The sequence below is a fragment of the Podarcis gaigeae genome (genome assembly GCF_964106915.1).
Source record: "Podarcis gaigeae genome assembly, chromosome: 14".
Classification (NCBI taxonomy): Eukaryota; Metazoa; Chordata; class Lepidosauria; order Squamata; family Lacertidae; genus Podarcis; species Podarcis gaigeae.
The window spans coordinates 29,743,663-29,770,168 of NC_139690.1; the positions used below are offsets into that span (position 1 = coordinate 29,743,663).

Consider the following 26,506-nt stretch of genomic DNA (forward strand, 5'->3'; position numbering starts at 1 on the left):
GGAACACCGGGCCAGAACCCAGAGCACATGGAAATGCCATTTACCTTCCTGCCACAGCGGTACCTATTGATCTACTTGCACTGGCATGCTTTCGAACTGCTAGGTTGGCAGGAGCTGGGACAGAGCAATGGGAGCTCAATCCGTCATGGAGATTTGAACCGCCGACCTTCTGATCGGCAAGCCCAAGAGGCTCAGTGGTTTAGACCACAGCACCACCAGCATCCCTATGTCATCATGTGCAAGAGGAAGGCTAAGGAAAACCAACAGACTGCTTGTCCCTTTTCTTCCCCAGGTCTTCAAAGCTGACTGCCTTTCCATGTTCCACCTGCCAAGGTGTGTGTGTGGAGAGATATATTTGGGGCAGAACACAGCAGATGCTCTTGGCAGCTCCAAGAAAATATATTGCATGTAAATTGCAATTCGCAGGTAGGGCTTCCTTGAAGTTGACAGTGGTAGCATTTGTGCTGATTCCTCAAGAAAGCTGCTGACTGATCTTCGCTATTTTGCAATATGAACAAAAACCCCCTCCCATGTTCCTCCCTCCATATATTGCTCCCTTCCCCATGCCTTCCTTTACCAACAAAAGGCCTCTGAACCACAAATGCTGATCCGAATGTGTTTTATTGGTATATATTTGCTTTCCTTGGACCTTTCAAACATTCCAGATATCGGCCGCCCATCTGTACAGGACATAGACTGGTGCTGCAGCTGGAAAAGCAGATTGCAAACTCAACCACACATAATCTTCATGGTGTCCAGAGATCTACCTCTGGGCATGAGAGAGTGAGCTCATCCTACCTGCAATGTCAAAAGCTGACCCACAGATGGCAGATGACGACCAGCACCTTGGGAGAGATGGAGGAGGGGGAGCATTTGCCTCTCCCCACCTGACCCGGAGTCCTTGATGGGAGCGTTGAAGATGCGAGAAAAACACAGAGCCCTCCCTAAACCCACAGAAATGGCTCCGGGCCATCTCTTCCAACCACATGGCAGGAAATGGGATTCCAAGCTATTTAATGCATGCACACAAAAACAGACAGCCCCCACCCCAACCCCCCCAGCATCACTCAATACAATCCGGATGGAAGAAGGGACAATGGTCACAGTCTTCTCAAACACACTCAGGTTCGCCGTTTCGTGCTTGGAGATTTCCCACAGAGGTGATTTCGGGATGACCACAGCGCGCAAGTGGGATTTCCGCGGGGGGACCAATAGCCATAAGGTACTCCCTACATTCCTGATGGGGCCTCCTGGCAGTCCAATGGGAACCCCTTTTGCTGTGCATGTGGCAAAGCTACAATGTCAAAGAATGAGAGGTTTGGGAATTGGGGAGGCTCAGCAGCAGTCAAACCAAAGCCACAACCGCTTGGGCTTAGCAAGTGGAGATTCGAGGATTTTAAAAACGAAACGGAAAAAACGAAGTCCTCAACCCAGGTTGCCCATGAGGGGCAGGACCCCCGCCGAGGGTTTCTTCTGAAAAACAAAGTTTCACTGGTTACACCATCACAGGGGGCGGGTCATGTCATGCAGTCTCAACGATACACCTCTATACATGGCAGCCAGCAGGGCAGCTCTGACTGCCAGGACTCTCAGCCAACCAGGGGCGAGGCTGGCCTCAGACTGGCGTGGTTCGTCTGTTGCCTGGATTGTTGTGTAAGGACTCCTTGAACTCTTTGGGGAGGGAGTTGTGAATCTGTAAAAACCCGTGATCTCTCTCTGAGTTGAGCAGTGTCCCAATAGTCAGCTTGGAAGGATCCCTGGAGAGGGTGAACATGGAGATGTCGGTGGATGGGATGGTGTTGAAGCCTTTGCCGATGGGGGACAGGTCCCTGGACCTGGGCTCCGTGGAGCGGGAGCTCGATCTCCTTCGGAACCGGTACCGGTAGGTAGGCAAGCGGGTAAAAGTGGACTTCTTCAGCAGCGCCACGGAATGGGTTTTGGCTCGGATCTGGCGGTGCTTCTCGATGTACATGTGGACGGCAATCACCCCCACCATCTCAGCAATGATGAAGGATAAGGCCCCGAAGTAGAAGGACCAGCCGTAGGAGTAACTCTTCTTGGAGTCGCTCTGCCCAGGGTCCCCGGCGTTGGCAGAGATGTAAACGATAATCCCGATGATGTTGCTTAGCCCTGAAGGGAAGAATCAGAGGAGGACTAAAGTAACTTTGTGTCCGGGAGCCAACAGGAAGAACAGGTCATTTGCAGAACAGAGAAAGACAGTGACATGCTGGTTAACTTATGATATACGATATACGACATACAATATCTTTATTGTCACTGTCCCATACAGAACAATGAAATTGAAAAACTACATAAAACATTCAACCCCCCCTAAAAACTCTGAAACCCCGTTTTAAAATACAATATACTATAGAGACTCCTTATGCTGTGTTTAGAACCAGAATTGAATTTGAGTAGAAACTGTTTCTCAGGCGGCTAGTCCTGGTCTTTATAACCCTATACCTTCTTCCAGAAGGCAGAAGCTGAAAGAGATCATTTCCAGGGTGCGTACTATCCTGTTACAGTTAGTTTCGTTATTAAAGAAGCAGAGCAGAGAACACACAGGGGCTTCTAAGGGTTGTTCCTGTCTAGATGAAGCAGTTGCCTGGACTGGATTGTAACTCCCTGCCTTCACTTTCTAACCCAAAGAACGCTCTCTGTTTTTGCTTGGCTCTCTGCTCTGTGACATGCAGTAGATGCCTTGTTCTAGGAGTGGAAGGGAAGAGGCTTGCAGGCTGTCAGCAGAGAAATTGTCAGGGTGGCTCTGGTGGAGCTGTCAAGTCTGATTCCTGTGGGCTGGGGCACCTGCCTGTTTCCTCCTCTTCATCCCCCTCCAAGCTCCCAGCCTCCAGCACTTCCCAGCTTTCCCCCTCCTCTGGGGTGTGGCTGATTTCCCACTACCAGGAGCCAGGATCCAAACCCTCTCCCTCTGTGCTTCCCCCTCCCCCCGGGGGCTCTGGTCAGGTGGCTTCTGCCACTCTTCCCCATACAGCCAGTTCCTGACACTTTGCTCATCCAGTCAGAGGAGATGAATGGGACTCTGCAGTATGCAAGGGATGAACTGGTGGCACACAAACACCAACATATTTGGGGAAGTCATGCTATTTTCATTTCAACTCCTGGAAGGAAACACGTTTGCTCTTCCACCCTTCTGCCTCCATATGGTCTCTTCCAACTTTGCATGCCTATGAATGGGATAGCTGGGTATCTGTCCCAAAAGGGCCATAGAGCAGAACATCTGCCCTGGAAGCAGAGGGATCCAGGTTCATCCCCCACATCTCCAGGTAGGACTGGGAGTGTCCACTGCTTGACAGCTGATGGAGACCCAATGCAACAACACTGAGCCAGATGCACCATCAGTTTGACTCGGTATCAGAGAGCTTCCAGCATTCCTGCCTGACACCAGCACCAGCCAGCACCCCAGGGGCATTTTCTGGGCTCTGTGTGAAACTGGAGGGGGGGCACCCTTTCAGCTAACATGCATGGGGCGCCCCTCCCTTGCTTCCTTGCCACAGAGGAGCTTTGTGTTGCGTTAATGAGCCAAGAGTGTTTTGTTTGCTGCTTTGCTTCTCTACTCTTCTCGGCTGAAGAAGTGAGAACAATGCTCTCTGTCTTTTTTTTAGGGTGGAGCGTTTGCAGAGGGAGCACAAGACAAAAGATTTCCTGGAGACAAAGATACTGTCACGAAATAGCCCACGACAGCAGTCAGGAAGGATGCCATTTGCCACTCGCTCGCATTCCTCTCCAGATGGCTGCTCCTCTCCAGATGTTGAATTGGCCAGGGCAGTGCAAAGGCACAGCAGCCTCCTGGGAATGGGAGAGGCCTGGTTTCAGCAGGTTCTGCCAAACCAGTGTTTCCCAAAGTGGGCGGTACTGCCCCCTGGGGGTCACTAGGATTCTTGGGGAGGGGTTGATAAGAGCCATGGGGTGGAGTAGGGGGCACCAGAAGTGTAAATGACTATCAGCCTTTGAAAAGCTGGCATCACGGGATCACGTTCATCAGCTTCATTGAATTAATTAAACCACATAGTTTTAATTGGATTTTGAATAAATGTGCAATTAATTCTTACTGTTTCAAATTTTATTGTGTGACTGTCGTCCTTAGTGGGTCATGGATGTATACCCCCAGTATACCCCTGTAGTACCCGTTCCACCTTTGGAACTCCCTGCAACCGGATTGGTCTCATGTTTGACCTCCTTGCAATGGAAACCACTCTTCTGAATAATGCTTTTTATAGGGCAGGCCTGTGCAGGGGGTGGGGCAGCTGGGTGCACTTGCCCTGGGCCTCAGAGGGCTAAGCTGGCTGGGCTACCCTGCCAGAGGCTGCCTGTTTTTTTGTTTGTGTTCATAACTTTATTCTAACAAGACTCTCACCTTGGACCTCAGATAAGCTCTGTACAGGCCTGTTATTGGGCAGGGCAGGGTTTACCCAAGTATCTCAGAAAAATTTTCTTGTGTGAGTGCACAGTGGCCATTTGGGGTGCTGTGATCTCAAGTGATAACATACCGAGACATCGCCCAGAAAAAAAGCAAAGTTTTCCCCCCAGGGCTGCAATCTCATGGTGCATTTTTGGGTGCCTTGTGAGTGTGGCCCTGAAAAAAGCATGTTTTTTGGGCTCGGTGATCTTGCACTGGTCACATGACTGACTCGGGAGCACGGAACATGTGAACCCCGGTTTGGGGACTCAAGGTGTTGGAGGGTATAGTAGGGTACAGGGCACTAGGATGAGTCTTTGGAACCAAGCCAGCTGTGGCCCCCCCAAAGCTGACTGCTTCGATCAGTGGAATTTGCAGTACTACAGGTACCACAGCATACCTATTCTGCGATTGCAAGAACTTGACCATTTAAGGTGGCACAGAAAGGCAGCAGCATGAGACTGTCGAGAAAAGGCAGCCTGGAACAGGTGCATTTTGAAAGCTTGCTTGCAAGCCTGAACAGAATCCGTCCAGCTGGCAGTTCCAGAACTGTGGAGCCACCACAGAGAGAGTGCTTGTACTACCAATTTCATTTATTTTCCTGGTGGCCGTACAAGCGGGAACTCAGAACCCGGCCTTAAATATCTGGGCAGGATTGTATGGCTGGAGGGAGTCCTTCAGCTACCTTGGTCCCAAGACATTTCTGTTATTCAGTGGTTACCCTTTTACTGTGCTGTCCTGAATTATCTTATTTACTCCTCTGGCTGTTTCCCTAAAGGCAATTGCATTCTGCCAAGAAACAAAGGTTGGCTTAGCTTTCCAGAAAATGCAGAGCATCCTCAGAAAAGCACAGCATCTTCCAACACACACACACACACACACAGAGAGAGAGAGAGAGAGAGAGAGAGAGAGAGAGAGAGAGAGAGAGCCAGCCAGCCAGCTTAGCTAAGACATCACACAGGGCTTATCAGCTCAACCTTTAACTTCAGAATTAAGATGCTGCTGTTGAGCGCCAATTCTGAGTTTTGTAAAATACATCAAAGTACACAGAAACTGCTCTGAGAGGGATTCTGGAGCTCCAAATCCCTTTGAAGCTGCTGTTGCTGCAGCAGCAGCTCAGAGACATAAGAAGTTGCCTTATACTGAGTCAGACCTTTGACACTTCCAGCTCAGCATTGCCGACATTGATGGGCAGCAGCTCTCTGGGGTGTCAGGTAGGGGACATACCAGACCTACCTGGAGATGCAGAGAACCGGACCTGGGACCTTCTGCATGCCAAGCAGGGGCTGTGCCTACTAAGCTTTGGCCCTTCCTGACCTAAGCAGCAGTTCTTGGCAAGAGTTAATGGGCAAGGAGGAGGAGGAGGAGGGCTCAATCTTCACACAGAATCACTGCATCCCATATCAAAATCTGGAGATGTCGGGGGATGAACCTGGAACCCTCTGCTTTCAGGGCAGATGTTCTCCTCTATGGCCCTTTGGGGACAGATACCCAGCTATCCCATTCATAGGCATGCAAAGTTGGAATAGACCATATGGAACCAGAAGGGTGGAGAGCAAAAGTGTTTCCTTCTGGGAGCACGGAATTCAAATCTGGTTGGCACCCCATTGCTGGGAGTCAGCCTTGGCAGCAAAGGCCAGAGCTTTGATCTTATGCGAAGCAGCATAGACAGTGGAGAAGTGACTTGGGACTCACCAAAGTTGGAATAGACCATATGGAGCCAGAAGGGTGGAGAGCAAAAGTGTTTCCTTCTGGGAGCACGGAATTCAAATCTGGTTGGCACCCCATTGCTGGGAGTCAGCCTTGGCAGCAAAGGCCAGAGCTTTGATCTTATGCGAAGCAGCATAGACAGTGGAGAAGTGACTTGGGACTCACCTGCCGATACAAAAAAAATCCCTGCGCTCAAGATGACGTTGAGTTTGCTCTTGTAGAACTCACTGGCTGCCACACAGAGACCTCCGAAGAACAGCAGACCCACACTCAAGATGGGGAAGATACTGGATGCTCTCACTGCACCTGGACGAGGAGGAGGAAGGAGAAGGGGAAGAGGCAAATCCTGCTCAGACTACACTCATAGAATCATGAAATCATAGAATTGTAATATTGGAAGCCACCACAAGGACCATCTAGACCAATTCCTGCAATGAAGGAATCTTTTGCCCAACATGGGGCTCAAACCCTCGACCCTGAGATTAAGAGCCTCATGCTCTACAGACTAAGCGATCCCTCACATCATTACCGTAGCATGTTAGTTAAAGTACTAGTGGAGGCTGGTCCATTCAGGCATCTGGTATTATGACATATTTATTACATTTGTACCCCACCTTTTCCTCCAAGGGGCTCAAGGTGGTGTGTGTGGTTCTCCTCCTGCTCATTCTATCCTCACAACAACCCTGAGAGGTAGTGGCTGAGAGGGACAGTTATTGGCCAAAGTCACACCCAGGGAGCTTCATGGCCGAGTGGGGAGGCTCAGTCTATGTTAGTGCTGGTTTAGTTGCAGGTCAGCATGGAGACTCAGAGACGAGCAGTAAAGTTTTAAGGAAACAGAATACAAACAGAGAAACCTATGGGCAAGACTGGCCCCAGTAAAGCAGTCTTAAACTCCGTAGGGGAGGGCTCACCCCCATTGTGCTCGCTCTGCTTTTTGCTCTTGGAGACAAGACAGGGGAGCTGAATACAGTAGAACCAGCTGGCTCCTGTGAATCTATTGCAACCTCAGCACCTGTCTCCTCCTCCTCAGCAGCCTGTCCTATATCTGCAGTGCTTTCTGCCTCTTCCTCCTCTCTCTCACTTGAGCCTGTTGCTTGTTCTGCATCCAACCATTCTGCCCCCTGCACCTTCATCCTCTGACCTGTCTTCCATGTCCCACCACCACTCCTCTGGCTTGAAGCCTTCCTCTTCTGAGGCTTCTCTAGGGGGTCTCTGGCTGGAGCTTCTCACCACTCCTCATCATCCAGCCAGTCCTTGACAGTCTAGCACTCTACTCATTATACATGGAAGAAAGGCCCACCCATCAATCTGGAGTGAAACGTCACTTAATTGTAGCTCTTGAAATCTTGCTTATTCTTTGGGGGGTGCTGGTGAGGACCCTGAAATGGCCAGCTAAGGTCCTTGTCTTTAAAGAAACTAGTTCAGCATCTGCCTCTCTTAGATTCTAACCCTCACTGGCTACAGGACCCCAAGAATGGGAAGGGATTTGGGACATCACCCAGACTGCTCAGAAGCTCAGCTCTGGTGCAAGGACCAGAGAAGCACAGCTCAGTTCAGAGAAGCCTTGATTAAAGTTCCACCCACCAATGTCATGAACCCACCAGCTTAAAACCTGCCCAGAGCTTAGGCTTGCCTCTCCCTTAGTTTCTGTGCTGCCTTGAAGAACTCAGTGGGATGTGGGGGGAGGAAGTTGCTGTCCCTGTAGCTGTGTAGCTGTCCCTGGAATAGCATCTCTGTCAAGATATGACAAGCACTTTCTGGAAGCAATTGAAGACATTTTTGTTCTAACAGGTCTTTACCACGAGTGTCTCTTTGTTAGGGTTTTAGTCTTGTTTTAAATGAATTTGTTTTTTTTTTTTAAGTTTCTTGATTTTACATACTTTAGTAAATAATAGAATAAGTTGCCCCCTCCCCACTTTAATTTCCCCAACACAAGGTTTCAAAGCATATTTATTAAGAGTCACTTTAAAAAAAGCTGTTCCACAGATTTCTATGCATTTTTGGTGGTTTATAACTATGTTCCTTTGACAAAACATATGTCATATAGCTAAACCACATTTTGTTAAAGTTATTGGATTTCTTATGTTGTGTTATTTCCTGAACTTTGCTTGTCAATTTCTCCATTATAATCTCCGTTATAACTGCTTTTAATTAACTTGTGCATGAATTGCCCTGAGAGGGTGGTTTAGAAGGCAATGAAAATGGGTGGCCCCCACCCAACACTTACAAAGTGTTATATTCTGGGCCCTCCGCGCGCAGAAGTGAAATAGTGGGAAGTGGGAAGCACCCTCTAAGCACCCTTAAGTTGCCCTCTGCCGCACTCTCTCCAATCCAGACCAAAAATACCGTATCCAAAAATATCCACAACTTGAACTGAAGCTCTGGGGTTGACTGCAGGCTGGAGGATGAGCTGAAAAGTGGCTGGCATTGCTACTGTACTGCACACATCAGCTGTTAGGCAGGGAGGCTGAGCAGCCTAAACAAAGTCTTGCTGTGCCTCCAGTCTCTTCAGGGCTTCCTCTGCCCTCAATGATATCCATTTCAGGCTCTGGGGAAGACTCTCCAGCTCTCACCAGCCACTTCCAGGTTTGAATTGAATTAGTTATTTATTTCCTGGCGCCATGCGTATATGTAGTCGCATGCATGTCGATCACATGTAAGTGGGGGGACGCCTGCACATTCATGATGAGGAGGATGAAGAAGGACAAGGAGCAGGAGGAGACAAAATGAGAGTTAGTTGGCTCTGCCTGTCACTGGCTCTGGCACCACCTACTGTTGGGCTCCCTTCCTTCTGCCCCACCAGTCTCTACTGCTCTATGGAGACACATTGTGACAGTGAGTCTGTGAAGGGCGCTGTTCCCACATTGGTTCTGCTGCACACAAGCCAAATAATATCTCAACATGGGATCTGTTCTCCAGACTGACATAATTATTTCTTGCATTTTTGCTATTTCCTACATCTTGCCAGCCCAGGCAGCTGCCTAGATTTCTCCTCCTGATATTCAGGTAAGCCCTGGAGCTTTTAATTTACTGGGTACATTTTTTGGGGAGGACTAAATCCTCTGTCAAGTGATGGGGGATGAATTTGTTTGGTCTGCTTGTCACAGAGGACTGACTCGAATTGACGTTTCCAAATTCTATTGTGGATGAGAATGCAACTATCACCTGGGCTATGCACAGAGGTGCCAGCTTCCAAGGGTGATATGGGGGGACGGGCAATGTCGTGTGTGTGACATTGAGTGTGATGTCAGGGCATCAGAATGAGCTGGGGGCAGAACCAAATGTGGCAACAGTATGGCTTCAATGACTGGCAGCTCCTCCTCCTGCCATTGCCATTGGTGGGGGGCCTGCTTCAGTCCTCTTTCTCCTTCATGGCAAGAGGAGAAGGAGAAGGAGCCAGTCACTGAAGCCATGCCACGCTTGGCTCCATGCTCAGCCTCTTCCGCCCTCTGATTTTTTGGGACATTAGGGGGGCATAGCCCACTACTAAAAATATTGGAAGGTGACCACAAGGGCTCGGCCCCCATGAGTTGGCACCCATGGCTATACAGTTTGGTTCAAAAATGTCTGCATAAAGATATGCATCTTTAGAATAAAAATGCATACAAAATGCATATTTTGGGGAGGAAATGCACTGGGAAATGTGTATTTTCCAGGAAACGTTGGGTACAAAACACACATAATTTACATGTGGATTTTTCATGGGTTCTTTAGGAAAGTCTGCAAAAATAGGGGGCAGAACAGACTGAGGGAAACAGATAAGGATGGGGCTTAAGCCGATCTGTCCATCCCTTCACTCATCACATCCTGCCCAGGTGACTGGATCTTGAAACAAGTATAAAAACTTCTGATGAGGGATGGGGAGAAATTCAACTTTGTTTGCATTTGGATAAGAAACTGCCTAATTCACCCTTGAAGAACTGGAATTTGCACTTATTTAACAGTGCAGCTCTCCAGTCAAAAAAAATGTAGAGAAATGCCTATATTAGGGGAAAACATGCATAAAATTGATGAGAATGACATTAAGTGATGCATTATATTAGGAAAACACACAAGATGAGCCTGCTGGATCCAGCCACTGGTCCGTCTAGTCCAGCCTCCTGTTCTTACTATGGCCAACCAGATGCCCTCAAGTAAGACCTGAGCACAACAACAGCTCTCCCTGCTTGTGATTCCCAGCAACTGGCATTCAGAGGCATGATTTTCCAGTGCAAAAAATATGCCTGCCGTAGAGAAATGTGTTTATCTGGAGAAATTCACACAGAAAAGCTGATAAAGTTTCATGTGGATTAAAAGAAGAAGAAGAAAAAGAATCCTCAAACTGCTGCAGAAATACGAATTGAATTTAATATTGGAAAAACGAGAGAACCAAAAGGGACAGATTCACCTATCCCTTTCAGAGATATGATCTTTTAATGATGTCAGTCCAAGGGAGAAAAGGACACTGTTGCAAATGAACGAAATAAGGAAAGTGATTAGTTAATGCACTGCATTGAAAAATACACCCCACAACTTATCCTTAATGCTCAGGGGAAATTGAAAAAGCTCCATCGAAAGTGGGATTCACACATACTCTGACAAGGAAATCTCCAGCTGGATTTTGCTGGCCACTCAGTTGTCTACAGGGGTGAGCCCCATCCCTTCTGTGTGTAGACCCCCCCCCAACAAGCACAGAATTGTAGTTGCCCGGGAGGTTGTAAACCTTACGCAGGAGGTATTCAGCTGCATCCTGTTCATAGTCAGCATCCTCTGGGAAATGATTGATTTGCTTACAGATTCCTCTGAACGTCCCTAAGGAATAAAGAAGAGAAAATATGCTTAAGAACACCATAAGAGCTCTGCTGGATCAGACCCCTGGCCCAGGCAGTTCAGCATGCAATGCTGACAACCCCCACCAAAACCCCCACCCTCTTGCCCTCTGTTAAATTGTCTCAGTCCATCTTAAAACTGTCCAATATGGTGGCCATCACCAGATCCCAAATGAATTTCATAGTTTTACTATGATAGGGTTGGAAGGCAACCTCAAAGGTTCGCCCACCCCCCATTGATGCAGAAAATACCTACAGCATCCCTGATAAGCTGCTATCTGGAATCTAAAAACCTCTAGTGAAGAACAGTCCCCCATTCTCCAAGCTGTTCAGTTCCCCTGCCAGACAATTTTGATTGTTCAGGTTCATAAGTCTGCTCTTCTAGCCAAAGGCCATGACAAACGTGTATTAGTCAACAGTATTGATAATATAGCAAAGGACATACATCCATAAAATAAAAATCCATAATATAAAAAAGATTTTGCCAAGTTCCTGAGCATTGTGTACCTCTGACAGATCCAATTCTATTATTTTGCCTTTTTAAAATCCAATTTGCCAGCATCCACGCTGTAAGAGACAGAAGTTACCAGAGACACCAACACAATCAAATCAAATCAAGCCAAAACCATTTATAGCGATTTTATCTAACTCCTTTTTCTTCCTTCCTTTCTTTTTTGGCAGACAGTGCATAGAGGGCCACTCTCTGTGTTACGCGGTTATTATTGTCACTCAAAAGAAACTGAACCATTTCTGCCGGGGTGTTGCTACTTGCTTATGTGAAGAGAGGTTTCAGAAAGTGATCTCTTGTGTCTCTATAATAAGGGGCAGGCTAATAGAGAATGAGAGATGTCTTCCATCTGAGATGGACCATAAATACCAGGTCTGCCTGAGTATAGGAGCTTGTTTTAGCAACCATCCAATACGGCAGTAGGTATCACATGGAGATACAGCTCAATAAAGTCATTTCTTAAGGAAACTGATGAGAATTTGGTCAGAGAACCAGTTTTAAAATGCTCTGTCCTCATGAGTGGGTATCAAGGGGGAAATCTGGTGTTTCTAATTAGTTGGAGGTCCCTTCTGGATTCTATCCAGAAGAGCCAATCCCTTAGTTGACACGTATTCAAGGTCAAAGCAGAGCTCAGATCTGGAAAATAATGATAGTCTAGAACATCTGGACAAGCTGCTTTCCAGAATTGGTTATCACCCAGTTCCATATAGCACAGGAAAATGCTCAATAGGCATATGGTAGTAGCAATTTAAAATAAATATCCTTTAACTGAGCACAGTCTGCTCTTGCCTTAATTGTTGGCCTCTCGGATTCTGCATGAAGAAGAGCTGCTAATATTCCTGATGGTAGAGAGTATAGCTTCTGAAAAAAATAATATTCTGCACAGTTTCCAAAATTTTAATGGAGTTCAAATCAGAGCAAGTGCTTTGCTACCAAATATCCTTAGGTTCAATCAGCTGCCCTTCCTTATTGCAACAGAACATCAATGTCCCTATGGCTTTCTGTGCTTTCACTTTCACTGTCTTCATATGACACCTCCAGGAGAGGGTTTCACTAAAGGGTACACCCAAGTATTCAAACCAGTGAATTTGTTCTATAACTTGCTGATCTAAGCACCATTTATAACTAGGACTGTGCCAAAAATCACAATCTTGGTCTTAATTCTTCTGTTAACAATATGTGCTGAACACCTCCAATAGATTTTTTTTTTTGGGGGGGCAATTGGGAAAGCGAGAGGAGCACTAAATCATCTGCATACATCAATATTAAGATATTTCTGTGCCTAATTACCAGAGAGGGGGAGTTTGAATTGGCTAAATATGGCACCAGATTGTTAATATAAACATTAAAAAGAGTGGGAGCCAGAGTGCAACCTTGTTTCACTCCTTATGACATTTTAAAAGCATCAGTCATACCACCATTTAAACCTACTCTGACCCTCTTTTCTGTATTACTGTATAGTTCTTGGATCAATAGCAGAAGTCTGCAGTCAATGTTAGCAATTTGAAATTTCTCCCACAGTTTGTTTTGATTAATAGAGCTGGATGCAGCAGAAAGATCAATAAAGGCCACATAAAGACTATCCTTAATGTTCTTACTATATTTCCTTACAATACGGTTCAGAGTAAAACTTTAATCAATGGTTCTCTATCCTCTTCTGAATCCTGCTTGTCCGATGATTTTTGAAGGAGATGTAATGCATATAGCTTTGAGATGTCTAACAAGCTAACTGGCTGATAGTTTTGTGGATCCTTCCTATCACCTGTCTTATATATCAGGAAAATGATACTCATTTTCCATCCAGAGGGCATTTGGCTCATATTGTTGATGGTGGTAAATAAGCCAGCTGAGATAGACATCTGCCATTCTAAATATCCCTTAGAGAGCTCAGGTGGAAGCATATCTTCTCCAGGAGCTTTATTTGATTCCAGGCAGGAAATGAGGGCCTTTATCTCAGTGAGTAGAGCATGAAACTCTTAATCTCAGGGCTGTGGGTTTGAGCCCCACGTTGCATGAAAGGTTCCTGCATTGCAGGAGGTGGGGCTAGATGATCCTTGTGGTCTCTTCCAACTCTACAATTTTATGTATCTATGATTACAGGAGACTGGCTGCCATTCAAGTAGGTTTGAGAAATTCTCACACACTGCTGGTACATGTGATTGCCCAGACTGACCACCAAATATACTGGAGAAATATGTCACCCAGTCAGAGGCAGGAACTGAGATTTCCTGTGATGATCTCACTTCATTTAAACCCTGGGCCACCAGTTCCCAGAAATTGTCTTCCCTCTGTTCCATCACTGCTAGTCCCAATCCCTGCCACTGGGTTTTCGTATATTCAACTTTCTTGCTTTTGAGCAGACTCTTGTGTTCCAATCTATATTTGACCAAATTTTCCATGGATTCTTACGCAAATCCTTAATAGCCTTAGCCAAAACTTTCCTGGCCATTTTGCATCGACCATCAAACCAGCCAAGGTGTGTTGATTGTGTGTAGTTATTAATTGTAGAAGTTATCTCATAGGGCCTGAGTTCTATGACAATTTGCTAGAAGGCACACATTGGCGGAGGAACGGGGGGGGGGGGGGAGAGACAGGGGAAGCACATTGCCTCCGGCACCATCGGGGAGGGGGGTACCATTGCGGCTGCCCCCCCACTGCGCCGGGCACCATGCCCCCGAGGGCGGTGAGCCACACCTCCAGGACACATGCCATTCCCCCACAGGTGGCATGCCATGCCCCCGGGATGCACGCACGCCCCTGTGGGTGATGTGCCATGCCCCAGGACGCACACCACACCCTGCAGGGCGGCGTGCCACACCCCTGGGACGCATGTCAGCCATGCCGCCATTTGCTCTCTGCCCCCAGTGCTGGAGCATGCAGCTTCGCCACTGGGAAGGCATCAACCTGATTTGGAGATTTGCTCATAAAAAGTTGGTGCAAACTCATCAGATAGTTACTATATAGTGTCTTTTGAATATTGCTGTTCTCTCTGCGAGAGCATTTCAGTCTTTTCACACCCTTTATTTCTCCACACACTCCTGCAGATTTGGTGGTTGGTATGCGTTCTATGAAAGGACATGGGGTCACTGATATTTGAAAGCAATCACTTTCTGTTTGTTCTAATACTTCAAAGGTGTTCTCAGCAGTGAGTAATGAAGGAGCGACTATAATGTGATCGTTAGCACTTCCACCATGTCTGCTCAAATAAGTATATTGACCCTTAGATATGTCTACAGGACTCCCGTGAGGAATATAGGAATTATGTTGGAATACAAATTCCAACATTTTTAGGCCTGTGTATTATATTTCTTGTACAAATAACAATATTAGGTTAGGAAAATATTTCCCAAGCCTAAAGGTACCAAAAGATCCTCTCTAATTGCTCCAGTCCACAAAAACGTATAAATGCTGAGGGGAATTTATGACTGATCTGCTCAGGTTCGGGATCTTACATCTGCCCAAATCTTGGTGGTCAGGGCCAGACAATTAGTAGGGAGAAGGGAGATATTTATAAAGAAAAGAAAGATTCCTAATTCAGTTCTGCTTTGATTTGACAACCGGTAATTATTTTGAATTCCAAAATCTGCTATCAAAACTTCCCCTGCCAAATGATATTATCGCACGCCACCCCAAACTCCAAGCGATATGAGATTCCAAGGCTTCCAGGCACTTGCCCAGGGTTCGTGTTTCCTTTCGAATGAGGTGCAGTGGTAGGGCTGCCATATTTAAAAAAGTAATAACCAGGACACCCTGAAAGTTGTTGAGCTATTTTTAAGAAGACCTCAAAATTGTTGAGTTGAGTTTTTCATTTTGGAGACAGTAATGTCTTTATGATCACTGGTTTATTTACATATATATACAGCCTGAGCCTATGCTGGAGGAGTTCACAGCATCAACACTCAAAGACAGTTTTGCTTCTTCCACACACAGAGGCGGAGCAACCTGCTCTGGTACCCAGAGTGGTTCACATCCCAGGTGGTGTGGTGCGCGCCTCGGGAGGTGCCGCCGATTGGGGGTTGGCATTTTGTCACTCCTCCTTTGGAATGGCACTGGGGCGGACCGCCCCCTGCCCCCACCTTGGAACGCCACTGCTTCCACAGCCACAGCCTTCAATTCCTTCAGAAATCAGGCATGGCTCTCTCTCTCTGCCTTCCTAGCCTGTAGCCTTTGCACCCAACATCTAGCTCACATAACCCGACTCTCCACTCTGGCCTTTTGTCTTTCTAACAAACAGTTAAGGGCGCGAGGCCCACGCATTTGCCCTCTGGCAGAGAGCCACTTTCTTTGTTACCTTAAGGACACATACTTAGTGGACCATTACCAGGCTGGCCTGACTAGTCCTGCAATTTAATCTGTGCTGGATCCAGGAATCAGTAACGGGACTTAAGCATACAGCCTATTTCCCCCAACTCATTACAATATAAAGGTAGTCAGGTCCCCACTTCCTTGGCCCCTTTTAAATTTCTCAACAGCTGACTGGTTAAAAGAGTTATGACCCTGTAAGTGGGGAGGAGGGTTAAGCTTGTGCGACCAAATCTCTTGCAAACATATTATATCAAATTGCTGGAGCATACAAATATGCTTATCTGCCTTCTTATTATCCCTAACCATCAGGTTCCATGAAAGAATATTAAGATATTTTCTAATCAGTTATGGTATCTTAGAGGAGAGCTGAAGGTATCATAATATGCTTTTCTGTAATTACCCCTAGGCCTGGATTTATCATGAGTGTTTGTTAATGGATCATCCCTTTGATATCTGGAAAATGGATTGCTAGCAGGGTAGTTTGGGGGCATATTTCTATTTTGGGCATATTTTCCCCAATACCTGCATTTGGGCCAATATAATGAATCTTGCCTTCTTGTCTATTGGAGCATATCTGGATATCATTAGGCTAGGTGACAAGTGCAGGACACTTGTGACTTAAGAACTTCTTGTTCCTTCCTCTCAAACTGCCTTTTCCAGACTGGGGTGCGGGGAGTTATTTGGACAAGCTTTTAGTTTGAATAATAGCTCTCTGTCAGCAAACAGATAGCGATCAAAATTTATCCCATCAACCATTTCCTAAATCCAGGGAAGCCCCGACAATGGCTTGAATTCCATCTTGCAGTTCAGAATCTTTTTTCATTATTCCACTGGGTTTCTTCACTGGCCAGTTATGAACAACCACCTGTAGAACGTTTGGGGACCTCTTTCTAGAAGAATCATCACTGGAAACTGGACTTCCCTCCTCATTCGCTATCTTTCCAAGTACAGTGGTACCTTGGTTTAAGAACAGCTTAGTTTATGAACAACTTGGATTAAGAACCCTGCAAACCTGGAAGTAGGTGTTTTGGTTTGTGAACTTTGCCTTGGTATAAGAACATGTTTCACTTCCTGTTGAGTGTGTTCCATTTGTAAATTGAGTTCCCCGCTGCTATGGTAAAGCATATCATGGTTTAAGAATGCTTTGGTTTAAGAACAAACTTCCGGAACGGATTAAGTTCGTAAACCAAGGTACCACTGTATGTTTATTAATCCACTGCACACTGCCTTTTCCTCCCGTCTTAAGCTGTAGAACAGAAAATGTGGAGTGCTGACCTGAAGCCTTCAGACTTCCTCCGAAAGATCCCAGATTGGGGTTTGAACAAATTAGATTAGGTGACATGCCACGATCATTTCCTTGGATGGTAGCAAGTGGGTTATCAGCATACCCATCGACTATCAGTAGCCTTGGATCTGAAGGGATTAAGAATGGGAAACCACTCCTCCAAGTCCATCTGGAGCATTTATATTGGTGTAAAAGCAGATTTCTGAGTTCAAGTTCCAACCTTGATCAATGCCATTCAATTGTTTGGTTACTGAATCTGATAGGGACTTAGCGAACTTGCACCTATCCTCGTATAGGTCTACCTTCAAACCATCACTAGCTACAGTTTCTTTGCTGGTAGGTCTTATCCACGGGGCTACATTCAGAATTCCTGACCGGTATACCAATTATGGCATTCAGGCCCAAAACTTCATTTTCCAACGCATCAGGAGATGTCGGTCACATAAAAGTTCCCCTGATGAAGGAGATTCAGTCTCTGTTGTGCCAAGATTGTTATTATTCCTAGCAGAGGTGTCATTATATGGATGAAGCTGAGGTTGCCTGGGAGCATATAAACCAACTTCTAACAAGTCCAGATCAATAGACCAGTTAGCTAAGCTTTCATTAGAGGAATATGCAGCAAAACCCCTGACTTAGGCTTCTCCATGACTTACACACTCAAAATGTAAAAGACCAGGGCAGTCTGTGTAAGACATATCAATTTCATCTTGCTACAATCACTTACTTTGATTGTAAGGAAATTCTTCCCAACATTTCACCTAAATTGCAGCCTACAAAATTACAGTAAGACAAATTAAAATATTAATAAGAACATCAGTAAATATGCTGTATCCCTTGTAACTCCTGCAACTGGGGTGGTTCTCGCATCCTGCCTTTCAGTGTTGCGTCGGGGGGGGGAAGGGGGGCAAGTAAGACGGTTCTGGAAGTCACAAGAGGTGCACAAATAGGAGATGATACTTTTTAGGAGCAAACCTTGCTGGATTTGTTTGTGCTTTTGGGTGTGTGGCCATATATTGGCTGCCTCGCTCAGCACCACTGCAGAAAGCGGTCTCTCCTCTGCACATAGCATCTCCCTTTCCCCTAAGGGCCAGGCTGGCTCAGCATGCAGCGGTTTGAATCCAACTCAGTTCCCTCGAATTCACATTGCTCACTCATTTCCAGAAACGGTCTCCTGGCCTGGATTCCTCGGCAGCTGTTTTAACTCTTTCTCACCCTGCCCTTCCAAGCTTAGGAAGCAAGCCAGCCCCAGATGGCCCTTCACCACCCAAGACAATTCCCCTAAACTAGATCCAGAACCTGGAATCATAATAGACAGTGCAGCTCATCAACTAAAGCACGCCCTGAAGATTAAAATCAACCCCACAAGGCCAGCTCTTTCAGACCCTTGCTGCTCTTCCCCAGCAGTCCCCAACTGAAGGTCCTTGCTGGGAGTAGGGAAGGAGAGGGAGATTCAACTCAGTTCGTATTTAAAGGCAGACATGACTTAATTCACACTTTTTGAAACCATACATAAACCAAAACACAGACAGCCTTCAAAATCACAACGCAATTCTCTCGAATATGCATAAAAATGGATATATAAGGTAGAATGTGCATAGAAAGACATATTTTAGTAAACATAACATTTTAAAGTGCATTCAGGGAAATTGCCTCGCAAAAATATAAATATAACACAAAACTCCATTAGGATGTAAATGTTATTTGGGAAAAAATTATACTAAAATGCTGGTGAATTTTTGGTGGGGACTTTAACAACAACAACAACAGCTAACTGATGTGAAAATGTGGAGATCTGGACTTAAGAATGGAGAAATGAAAAAGTGAGACCAAAAAATGGGCATATTTGGCTCTTTCTAGCTGGGACTTCTTCCAGATATCCCCTTTCATCCCACCCCTCCCACTGCTGCTACACTAATTTCTTTATTTGGATTTATATCTTTTTGTTCCAGAATGAATCCCAAAGTCTCAGAAGGACAGCAGTAGATCAGTCATATCTAACGTGTCACCTCCCAGGTGCTTTGGAATGCAGAGCCCCTCAGGTCACATTTCTTGCTTGAAAAGTGTTTGCTGCTATCCAGCTAAACAGATACACTTCCTCTGTAGAGAAACCTTCTGCCTAAGCAGGGCCAGTTCAACCATTAGGGAAAGAGAGAGGTGAGGTGCAGGCAGATGTTGGAGGTTAGGGCTGTGTCTCATCATGCTGCACTTGCTACCTCTCAGAAGCAATGTAGGATGTTTGCAAGCTAACCACCTTGTAGGAAGAATTAATGTTTAGCCAGCTTCTGTGTATGAATGGGGAAGGGCTGAGGTGCCATCTTCTTAAGGGGGTTGAGGGGGCCTGTGTGTGACGCTGCACATCATGATGTCATGCGTGTGACACTGCACAACATCAGGGGGTGGAGCCAAATGCCCCCTGAATAGTAATACTTTTTTGTGGTGGGGGACTGCTTCTGCCCTTAGGAGTTTGCACGCCTGGGGAAAGGGCACCATTATGTCAGGTAGCAAAATGCATTGAGCCTGCCCCTGCCTAAGCAGCTTTGCAGGAAGACTTTGAACAGGAGTCCTCCCTTCTTGGGTCTGGAAGTGGAACCAGATCAGACCACACCTTCAGAGTCCTCGCTAGACATAGCCCCTAGTTTCTTGCATTCTTTGTTCCCAGTCGAGCTTCACTTCAATAATAATAATAATAATAATAATAATAATAATAATAATAATAAAAATAAAATTTTTATTCATATCCTGCCCTCCCCAGCCGAAGCCGGGCTCAGAGAGGCCAACAACAATAAAAGTAACCCAGTTTACATAAAATCACAATCAGTTAATTGAAATGCATTCTAAAATCAATTCATTCTAAAATCAATTCAAAATCAAATTAATGGCAACCATTGGGCTAGAGTTCTATGTGGATTACCGAAGGAGGGAGTCAGACTCTGCCTTGGCCAAAGGCCTGGCGGAACAACTCTGTCTTGCAGGCCCTGCAGAAAGATGTCAAGTCCCGCAGGGCCCTAGTCTCTTGTGACAGAGTTCCACCAGATCGACGCCCGGCCAAAAAAGCCCTGGCTCTGGTTGAGGCCAGCTTAACCTCCCTGTGGCCTGGGAGGTGTCCCCACCCCCAGAATTGATGGTGTCCCCACCCCATCCAAAGAGGCCTGCTATTTGAATGGGCTCCAAGTGAATGACCACAGCACAGATGACCCCTTCTCTTCTGATGTGCTCTTCTCCCTGGTTTGGGGTGTGTGAGTCTGTGGCTGGTCCTGATCCACCAATGACTCTTGTGAAAACCACATTTCAGGAGGATTGAAATGAACTGGAATGGAGCATTGTTGGAATGCTGATATGTTGACCACCTTACAGAGTTTGTCCCTAGTGGTTCCATGGTGTTGTTGGGTGGGACTTGAATCAAGGCCTCCTTGAACTGAGCTGAGTTCTCTGGTCACTACGCTTGGTGTGCTTCTTCCCCCTGCAAGACTGACGTGGCGAGAGCAAGTGGATCAGGCAGCACGATGATGCACTCTGACACGCACCCCTGGCATACGGGATGGGGCCTTCCATTTGTGGGCTCCCTCCTGGGGTTCCTTGCAAGCAAAGACTGTTGCCAGCTGTCAGAGGATGGCATGTTGCAAGAGCGGGGCATTGTCAAAGCAGAGAAGGATCATTGCAATAATGAACAAACATCGTTGACTTCCTTGGAGATTGATGGCAGCCAGCAAAGGACCAAGAGGACGAAAGGGGGGGAATTAGATTCAGTTCACATTTAAAGGCTAACTCATCTGATTCACACTTTTTGGAACAAGATGCAAACTGAAACACAGTGCTGTCCTTTGAAATTCACACTTTCTGAATTTTGCAATGCAGTTCTCCAGTCAAGCAGCATTTACAAGACTGCACACAGTGGGTTTAAATGCGCATAAAAATGCACTTATTAAAGTGGGGAAAAGCATTATATGAGAGGAAATGGCTTTCTAAAAATGTATATAGGTATGCAAAATTGTGACCATTAGGATAAATTCATACTGAAATTTTCATGAGAAAATAAAATAATAATAATAATAATAATAATAATAATAATAATATCCGCAAACTGAGGTGTTGTTGTGAAGAACTGAATTCAAGATTGGAAAAATGAGAGAAGCTGACATGGAGAGCTCTGGCTACCCGCAGCGTGCCTCCTTCCTAGGGAGGGAGGAGCGATCAAAGAAGCCAGCAAATTCCGTCCACCAAAGCAACCCAGATTCGGTGCCAAGCGCCAGGAAAAATGGAATTCAGCCCATGGAATAAGTCATGCGAGCTAAGCAAATTAGCCGCTGGTTGCTTAGCTGTTGCACGGTTTGGCCTGATTTCTGCTTCCCACTGGGAAGGGAAACAAAGTCCTGCTCACCCTCCCGCTTGCCTCCCCACCCTAAGTTGCCAGTCTGGGCGGGCCTCCTTCCATGCAAGGCTGGTTGCCTTTTTAGAGTTTGCACCCCCGGGGGCCCTTATCAAAGTCCTATCACCCTCACAATGTCTGGGTCTGGCAGGTGGGGGCTGGATATCGAGCCTCTTTGCTGGTGGCACCCAAACACCGAACTCTCCCCAGGGAGGTTTGCCTGCTATTTTTCCCATTCTAGTGGAATCCTCCCCCCCCCATTTATTTTTCTAGGCCTTTTCCATTTGTGATTTCTGGTTCTAAACCGACTGCGAACTAGCTTTGCTGCTGTGATTTACAGAATGTTCATGTTTTGGTTTCGTTTTTCCTTGTGTTTGATTCTGCATTGTAAACTGGTATGGAACCCAAACTTTCACCATGATAACACCGTCAGGTCTGTGCTGGAAAAGCACAAGGAGGCGTGGCTCAATTGCTGGGCTATTCAGATTCCAGGGAGCAGGAATATGGAAGGGTTGTAGTGGCAGATGCAGGCGAGTTGACGCCCCTGGAAAGAGGTATTTTTACCAGGACAGTGGGTGGTGATTCCTGGTGTTTCAGTCTGAAACTGAAACTAGCTTGTAACTGAGCTGAAACATGGTGCATGGCTCATTGTTTGACTTTTGCTTGTATCCTCCACTTAATAACTGGGCCTACACTGTGCTTTCAACTGAGACTTCCCTTCTCTCAACAAATAAGGCTTGTGCCAAGGAGTTGTAGACTTGGAGGGGAGCCAAAAGGTCCAACCCCTGCGATGCAAGAATCATAGCTAAACTATATACTATAAACTATATAAATATCCTGTATGCTTTAAATTTATTTATTCACACAGCTATTTCTGGACCATTAAAATTGTATTGGCAAGCGCCACCTTTTACAGTGAATATTGTACTACAGAAGAAGAAGAAGAAGAAGAAGAAGAAGAAGAAGAGTAGTTTGGACTTGATATCCTGCCTTTCACTCCTCTTAAGGAGTCTCAAAGTGGCTAACAATCTCCTTTCCCTTCCTCCCCCGCAACAGACACCCTGTGAAGTGAGTGAGGCTGAGAGACTTCAGAGAAGTGTGACTAGTCCAAGGTCACCCAGCAGCTGCATGTGGAGGAGCGGAGACACGAACCCGGTTCCCCAGATTACAAGTCCACTGCTCTTAACCACTACACCATGCTGGGATATATTGTGTTGTTATGGATTTATGTATTAGCATTTTAGGCTGTTTTAACTGCTTCATGGTATATTTTTTATTGTCCCTGCCCACCCCTTTGGAATAAATAAATAAATAAAGATAAAAGAAAATGGGTGTGTATGAAGATCTTGTGCTCAGAGTGTTTCCAGAAAATTCTCTTATTGGGGCCCACAAAACATTGTCATTCATGCACTTGTATCCTACATTGGTACAGAACACCTGTGTGCTTCTCTTTTGTGCTTGTGGGCAGATGCTTTGTTGCTGAGAGTCACATTTAGAAACCCACACAGGGTGGTAAAAACCTTTAGGGCTTGGAAGAAGATGGGCCCAAGGCAGAGGAGTATTTGATTCAAGCTCCACACTTTTTCACGATCAACATGAAGGTCAGATTTTGCATTTCCACTTTTTTGGGTGGTGAAAGAATACCTCTTCCCTTAGTAACTCATAAGGTATGGCTCCCTCTCCTCATTGCTGACTTCTGCTTATCTTCTTCCCATGCCCACATTGCTATAGTGGGAGATTTGGATGAGCAATGCATATAAAATCTCCTCCCCCCACCCTCTCTGTCTTCCAGTGATTTAAAACCACAGACAGAGAAAAGGTGTCTTTGGTCTTCCTCCTTTAAACATATTCTGCAAGGGTAGCAAGAAAACCTGGCACTGGAACCGGAGTGTCTCGTGCTCCCATACAGTCGGGGCTGGTGCTCATTGGATCTGATGGTGTGGAAGGCATCACTAGGTGGTGCTAGAGCCAATGGGAGCCAGAGCCAGCTAATTCTGGCTTTGCCCCCATCCTTCTCCAGGGTCTCCCTGGACTGATTATAAGTAAGAAAGCAGGCAGACATGGGATGGGAGGTGAGGATAGGCTGAGGTGGGTAGGGCAGTGCCTCCCTAGCCCCCATGGACCAGCTTCCACTGCTGTTGCAGCTTTGGACTGTGCAGCAAAATGGGTTTTGTAGTACTCCAGTGATCTCTGAAGCACACTGTGCGAGCACAAAGTAATTGCATTCAAAAGAGAGTCATCACTGGCACCATGTCCGGGTCTGGCATTACAAGACCCCAGTGCTCTAGGAAAATGACCAGGCAGCGGCAAAAGAACATGTCTTCTTCCACCACCATCAGATCCAAGCTCCAAAGCAGCCTGCGTAGCTGGCGTAACAAATAATTGTCAAGGATAATTAGAAGTTGAATAAATAAGATGACTGCAGAAGAGCCCAGCAATCCCAAAGAACAATACAGTGGTATCTCGGGTTACAGACACTTCAGGTTACAGACGCTTCAGGTTACAGACTCTGCTAACCCAGAAATAGTACCTCGGGTTAAGAACTTTGCTTCAGAAAAAGAACAGAAATCGCATGGCGGCGGCAGTAGGAGCCCCATTAGCTAAAGTGTTGTCTCAGGTTAAGAACAGTTTCAGGTTAAGAACGGACTTCCAGAACGAATTAAGTTCTTAACCCGAGGTACCACTGTAGAGAGATAGCAGATAACAGTTTTTGTGTGTGCCCTGATCCAAACCTTTGTCCCCCTTGCACTAGCCTAACTGGGCCAGTTCAGGGTGTATGATCAGGGATGTGTGTATCAGCCACAATCAGGAAGTGGCCCCCAGCAGGTTTCCACTAGGTTGATGTGGCCTCCACTCCTGATATTGGGCCTTGGGACAGAAGGGTCCTACAGAGAGGTGCCTGAGGCTGACAAGTCCTTGGGACAGTGAACCCCAAAAGTCAGGAAGTTTGTGGAGGTGGCTCTCTCCAATTAATCAGAGCTGGGAAGCCAGATCTTTAGTGGCAGGTTTTCTGTGGAGTTGGAAATGACAATCTGAGCTCCTTAGCACAGCCTCTCAGCTCACACTCTCCCACAAGGGCATTAAATTAGAAAGAAACATATTTTTTTTTGGCCAATTTGAAATGCTTTCTGAAAGGATAGTGCTGGCTGCAGTACCAAGTAAGAGAGGACTCTTTGTTAGAGCTTTTCCTCTCCCACAGACAGGATTCTTCATATTGTCTCCTGAAACTCAGACTTCAGGAACCCAACCCAGCAGTCCTGCCCAATGCCCAGTGGAACCAGGACATCCTGGGGATGGTTTGAGAGTGCCTGTAAGTGGGGGGGGGGGTTGCCTCTTTCTCAATGCAAACCCCCTTCCTCCCACTTTGCCCTCCTACACTCAGAAGAGAAGACAGTGAAATTAGGCAAGTCACTCCCACCCACAGTGGAGTTGCTTAGAAACCTGGGTGGTGGGTGCTCTTTAAGATGAGAAAGTAGCAGGAGGGAGAGAGGGAAATTTAGAGATTCCCTGCAAAATGAAACCTTGTGCCTAACTTATAATTTATAACGGCATCTGTTCCATTTTCACAGAGTTTGCATTTGAAAAGTCGGCAGAGAACTCCTGCAGTTTCTTCACCAGGACTTGAGTCCCCACCCCCCCACCCAGCAGAGAACTAACTCCCTACTCCAAGGAGCAGGCAGCAATGGTCCCATGTCCCAGGACAAATCCTCCTCCAGCCTTGCAACCTGAGAGACCTTGAGCAGGAGATGCAACTGATCATAAGAACCTAAGAATCTAGAGTAGGCTGCTGGAGCCAGCCATCTTGTCCCACATCCTCTTCTCCCAGGGGTCAACCAGATGCCTGTGGAAACCAGCAAGCAGGATCCAAGCATAAGAAGCATTGCTGGCTCCAACTGCAAGTAGCCATGGGTAGCTCTCTCTTCTACAAATTTGCCCAATTCTCTTTTAAAGCCATCCAGGTTGGTGGCCCTCACTGCCACCTGTGGAAGCAGTAGACCAGAAGAGAAAGGTTCTGCATGCCCAGCCAATGCTCTTCCACTGGGCTATGGTCTCTGAGCCGGGTGGGGAAACTGCAAGCCTAGTGGTCGAGGGAGCCCAAGACATTCATTGACCATGGACATGCCATCCCCAGGACAATGCTATTGCAAGTGTCCAACCCAGAGCTCCTTACGGTGAACTGCTACTGAGTATTGGGCAAGAGTGGGTCTTAGGATTCACAGGAACAAAGGAAATTGCTTTATGTCAGACTTAGGCCAGTCTTGTCTACCACTGACTGGCAGCAGTGCTCTAGGCATTTAGACAAAGGAGGAATGGCTGCTGGAAGGAGCGCAGAGAGAAGAAATGCCATGGTGCACCTGTTAGGATATAATTCCGTTCCACCTTAAAAGGGTACAGATATGACTGTTGTGTGTCACATGCCAGAACTTTACTACCAGAACTTGCTGGGAACTTCCGTTTGTATATAGCTTTTGTATTGCTGCTGTTTTTTGCTGGATACGAAGGGAAGCAGACATGTTTTTTCCTTTGTTCCTGCTGCTGAATAAAATGCTGTAATATACTGCTTACACATGGCTCTGTCCGCCTCTTCTGCTGCGAGGAGATTTATTCACTCTGCTGATAGAGCGTGCACGGGTCTCTAAACGTATCTGAGGCTAGTGTCGCTGATTGATGCTGTTCCAAGGGAGACCGGTGATCGGCTGCCGGCCGGTGGCTGGAGCCTGCTGGGGCCCTGCCTGATGCCCCCGTCTCCCTGGCAGTATCCCAAGCACCTGCCCCAGCTGCAACTAAACATGTCTCGCCCATATCAGTCTCTACAGCAGGCACTGTAACTCTCCTATGGTTTGACTTTAGTGCTGTTGGCTTACTTTTCCATTGTCTGAGACAACGGATGTCAGTATTTTATATATGAATATAAACGTATGACTGTCCCAGCCTACCTGGAGATGCTGTTGGGGATTGAACTTGGGAGCTTCTGCAGGCACAGCAGATGCTCTTCCAGGCATTCAACTGCTTTTCTAGGGCTGGATTTTTAATCCATGTTCAGATGACATTATCCAAAATACAGATGTATCCTGTAGTTTGTTATAAGAGCTGGTGTGGTGTAGTG

The 26,506-nt window shown here is 46.4% G+C and overlaps 1 protein-coding gene across 2 annotated transcripts in view; it reads right to left on the reverse strand.

Annotated features, from left to right (window-relative positions):
- Positions 1-602: 602 nt before the first annotated feature.
- Positions 603-26,506, reverse strand: part of CACNG3 (calcium voltage-gated channel auxiliary subunit gamma 3) — a 66,958-nt gene continuing 41,054 nt past the window's right edge. The window contains exons 2-4 of one of the 2 annotated variants that reach the window (XM_083711960.1): positions 10,835-10,918; positions 6,293-6,427; positions 603-2,130 (exon numbers count right to left, since the gene is read on the reverse strand). In XM_083711960.1, coding sequence (XP_083568086.1) covers positions 1,616-2,130; positions 6,293-6,427; positions 10,835-10,918 — 734 coding nt within the window. In that variant the 3' untranslated portion in view covers positions 603-1,615. Of the gene's footprint in view, positions 2,131-6,292; positions 6,434-10,834; positions 10,919-26,506 lie in introns of both variants that reach the window. The other variant, XM_083711959.1, reaches the window with a different exon arrangement.